Genomic DNA, 4,600 nt, shown 5'->3' on the forward strand with positions numbered 1-4,600 from the left:
GACCTCTCAATGGCGATTGCCTTAATTTCTTGTTTTGCCAGTTCCCATTTCTCGAAAATGTCCCCTCCCGGCTCTTTAAAAGCATCTTTCAAAAACTGTTCTGCGTTTTTTAGAAAGACGTTGTCTTTCAGAAGCTTTATGTTTAGTTTCCATAGGTTCCAATTAAACTTTTTTTTTTCAGGTGCTCTGTCGCCTATCGTCGCGATAACCAGACTGTGGTCTGAGAAAAAGACTGGAGTGACACGGTACTTTCCTAAATGTTCTGCTAGAGGGGCAGAAACATACACCCTGTCCAAACGCGCACTGGACGACGCTTGAAAATGGGTAAAGCGCATTTCCTTCTTCGCGTTTTTTACAGTGCCCACATCAATCAGGTCATAATCCTCCAACATTTCGCCCAAAAGTAGTTCACTCTTATCAGCGTTCCGTCTTATTGGCGATCTATCCAACTGTCGTACAACACAATTAAAGTCACCCACAAGGACTAGAGCTCTATCGCAATCAAGATACCGACGTAAACCGCCAAAAAATAAAACGCGGTCAGTGGTCACATTTGGGGCATAAATGCAAATAAGCCTGAATTGATTTGACGTTAGCACAAAATCACACATAATGAAACGTCCTTCAGTGTCCGTAGTAACGCATAACTGCGACAACGGTACCGACTACTTCAGAAGCAGGAAGCACCCTGCCGAATGACCAACTGCATGCGTCACACAGATTTCGTAGTTAGGCATGAAAGGTCTGACTGCTTCCTCTACCTGTTCCGCCTCAGCCAATTTAGTTTCTTGCAACGCCAAGAAATCGGGTTGCTCTTTCGACAATAATCGCTGTATTTGGTACTGCTTTTTCCTAGTGCATAAACCACGAACATTCAGCGTTGCAACTGTAATGGCTGATTGGGACTCACAAATCATGCGCTGTGCTTCGGTGCAGACACTAAAAACCTAAGCAGTCAGGGTCGAAGTTGTCTTGATGCAGCAATCTTGAACACCAGGGAACCAGGCAAAGAACGCCTTACTTGCTTTCCCTGCGCCGACGTTCCTCTTTAGGATCGTTGGGCGCGGGCTGGTAACGCCCCTTCTTCGTGCGTTCCATCCAGGGGTGTAGTTGGCGTGCTCCGTTTCCTGCTGCCGCATCGTCATCGAAGGCTCGCTTAGTTGACTCGCTGGTGTCGTCCATATCTGAAGGTCCGTTGGTGCTTGCGTCGTTCGATTCCTTGTCTGCTCCGGCATGAGAGGGTTGCACGTCGGCACCGCTGGGAGGTGCGCCTTCCGGTTGACTTCCGTTCTCTCTGGCTGCCTCCAAGGAGCTGTTTCCTTCACTCTTGCGTTCTTTGGCAGGGGTTGAAACTTCTAGCGCCAAGCCCTGGATAGTACGCTCCGCTTCCTCGGCATCCATGGCGTGGTCATTGGTCTCGGCCGTCCCGGCCCCGCTGGCCACCCTGGCGTACGACCTGACACACTCGGTGCCATAATGCCCGAAGCGAAAACACTCCGAGCACTTCGGCGCCCTGCATTCTCGTCGAATATGACCTGTGCGCTTACAGCGTAAGCACAAGGGCGCCCGACCAGGGATCACAACAAGTACGTTACCACCTTGGATCCGAAGCTGGTGTGGCATGGTATCGGCCGTGCCGCCTTCGTTCAGTGTCATCCGCGCACACCTGGTCGTTGATTCGATCCCTTGGAAGCCTTCAACATTCCACTTCTCCCGGCTCACTTCCAGGACCTTGCCATACGGCTCCAATTCCTTACGCACAACGTCGTCCGGCACATCATATGGCATCCAGTGGAGACGAAGCCGTACCTCCGTGATGCTGGAATCCACGACGAGGCACCGAAGACCCTTCACCTGCAGTTCTTTGGCGTCCACGAGTCGTCTCTTTGCTTCTGCCGTTCGGAGGGTAGCCATCCAAACATGATTCATTTGGTACGCACCGAGTGCTGCGATGTCGCCGAGTACGCCGCACCTGGCCATCTCTTGTCGAAAATCCTGGATACGGTAGGGGCGCCCTTTCAAATCGCAATGCAGAAGCACCGATGTTTCACTAGTAATTCCTGTAGGCATCTGTGGTAAAACAATCTTATAGTCATCGTTCGTCGATTCACCGGAGTGATTAGAACCGCGGCCAGCAAGGGCCGTTGCAGACGCTTCCACGGAGCTCATGTTTCGAACGTCTTGCACGTTCGGCACGCGCGCTCGCACTCCTCGGCCACCGATCCCCCTGTGGCGACCCTGACATATGCATCTCTACTGTTGGTTTCGCCAGCGGATCGAGTTTTTAGAGATCACCGGGATGCTTTCGAGACGAGCGATGCGAGGTTTGTGGGCGAATACCAACTGACCAAAGGGGTGACTCGCTGGTTGTGTGACAACTTCGCGGAAAGCTCCAGCGTTGTCTTGAAGGGCTCCGTGTGCTGACGGTCGAACAACAAGTCTTCGCGGTTCTACGCTTTTACGCCGCCGGCGGCTTCCAGGGAGCCGTCGGGAGCGACGAAAACATTGGTGTTCTCCAGTACTCTGTGAGTCACGTACTTGGTGATGTCACCAACGCTATCATCGATTGCCTCGGATCGAAGTGGCTGTGTTTCCAACAAACTCAAGCAGAGAAGGCGCTCACAAAAAGGAAGTTCTTCGAGCGATGCAAGTTCAGCGGCGGGATCGATAAATATTCTAAATACTCTTACACGAATTAACACGATTGTGTTTTCATTTGAGTGCACGCCATATAAGCGATTTGGCTGAGCGAAAAGCCAAGCAAGCAACGGTAACAGGCTTAAGTTGAGCTAGTTCGTTCATACTTTAGGTAGAGAGAGAGAGCGAGATATGCTTTATTTAAAAGCAACTACTTCAGGTCAGGCCAGCTGAACTAGAATAAACGTGCACATAAAGAAAAGACCATACACACCGTGGGATTAACAACTGATTTTCTTCTTCCCCCTCTTCTACTACGAGCCCAACTTCAGGGAAATATTTTCTTTTCTTCTTTTTTGCTTCCTACTTCACCGAAAACTTAACCCCCGAAGGAACATTTTGTTCTTTCTCGTGCAGAACGAGAGAAGTTGCACTAACGCAGTCAAACATAGTCAAAAAGTAAAATTTGTCGTTTGTTGTGTATACAGCAGGAGGTTAGTCTGCCTGAACATGGCGACATTGTTACCACCTGTAGATAAGCAATTTAGCCAGTGCAAAACGACTTTAACGTGCATCACGCAGTACACGACCGCACGCCGGTACGATGCTCATCCAGCAGATCGAAACGGGCAGGAGCGGGGATTGAACCCACGATCCCTGGGTTCTGCAGCGCGAGCTTTCGCTTTACGTGCTCCGAGCTGGAGTGCGCTAGCCTACTCGGCGATTCTTTGAAATTCCCTGTAGGGAAAAAAAGAACGATGTAGTTCCAACTCAATCGCCACTGTTCGACGACGTCACCGGACACGTCACGGTGCAGTTCTCTTCCGATGTAGTTTCTTGGTGATGGAGATTAGGCTCTTCCCACCGGCGACGTCACGATGCAGTTTCTCCACCGCTTTTTGCAGCATAGACAGACAGGTGAGGACAGCGCGCTTCTCGCGCAGTGCAGATGAAGTTCGGCGCTGGCAGAGGACTCGTCGACCCGTGAGCACGGCAAAGACGGCTCGTGCCGCCTCATGATCCACACGTGCAGAGCTCCAGCGAGGTTGTCCCTCGTGCAGAAAGACCACTCTTTTCGCTGTCACGCAGTTTCGCCGTTTGGCCGCCGGCGACACTGCCAGCCGCGGGCACGGTGGCCGCGGAATAATGCAGCCTTTTGGATGCGCGTCGAACGAACACTATCTGATTCCTCGCGCCGCGCGTTCAGCCAATACCACCTAGAACACAAGGCCTGCATATTTCCTCCTCTAAACGTCATCACTAGTAGATCCCCTCAGCGCCCCCTAGCTAGCCCGGATGAGCAACATCGTCTGCTACATCGTCTGCTCCATCGCCTGCTTCAGTGGTTTGTGTAACAGATAATGAAACAGATGCTCACGCCGAGTGTCTCTTGCAAATAGCATACGATGAAGTTAGACGTTCACGTGGAGCGTCAAATGCATGAGCGAAATTGCCTTACTGCTGCGCGAAGGCTGAAAAGCCCTTCGTTGGACGCTGGACGCTGGCACTGGACGCCATTTTCGAGGGCGCTGTTTATACCTCGGGTAGCTGCTTCGAAGCGTTCTACCGCAGAACGAGCGCGCGCGCTAGAAATGCGCGTCTCAAAGCCAGGAGCGCGTGCTAGCTCGCGCTCCTGGTCGAGGGAGCGTTCGCGTACACGTCGCAAATGCACTGGAAGCTCGCTATCAGCTCGCGCTCAGCAGTCACGCACACAGCTGCGGCCGCAAGTGAATGCGACGTAGTTGCGGCGCGGCCCCTACTCTCGTCAAGCTTCGGGCTGTTTGCCGCTTGGGGCGGGTCGGGGATCTACTAACGAAACGTCATGCGCAGGCCTTGTCTTCTAGCTGGTATTGGTTCAGCCCCGCCGTGTCCTCACCTAAAGAGTGTATCTTGCACCGTGAACGCTCCTCAACCCCATCAAGTTGCGTCGGCTTTTGTCCTTTTTGCTCGGCGTTTCTTCTGT

General features: G+C 52.3%; 1 protein-coding gene across 1 annotated transcript; it reads right to left on the reverse strand.

Annotated features, from left to right (window-relative positions):
• Positions 1-670: 670 nt before the first annotated feature.
• LOC115327718 lies at positions 671-1,770 on the reverse strand (the record flags this gene model as incomplete). The annotated part of the gene is made up of 1 exon (XM_040209526.3): positions 671-1,770. A coding segment is annotated over one exon (753 nt), but the record flags the coding sequence as incomplete, so codon positions are not given.
• Positions 1,771-4,600: the final 2,830 nt, after the last annotated feature.

Source organism: Ixodes scapularis, unplaced genomic scaffold (genome assembly GCF_016920785.2).
Source record: "Ixodes scapularis isolate PalLabHiFi unplaced genomic scaffold, ASM1692078v2 PGA_scaffold6__148_contigs__length_123643588, whole genome shotgun sequence".
Lineage (NCBI taxonomy): Eukaryota > Metazoa > Arthropoda > Arachnida > Ixodida > Ixodidae > Ixodes > Ixodes scapularis.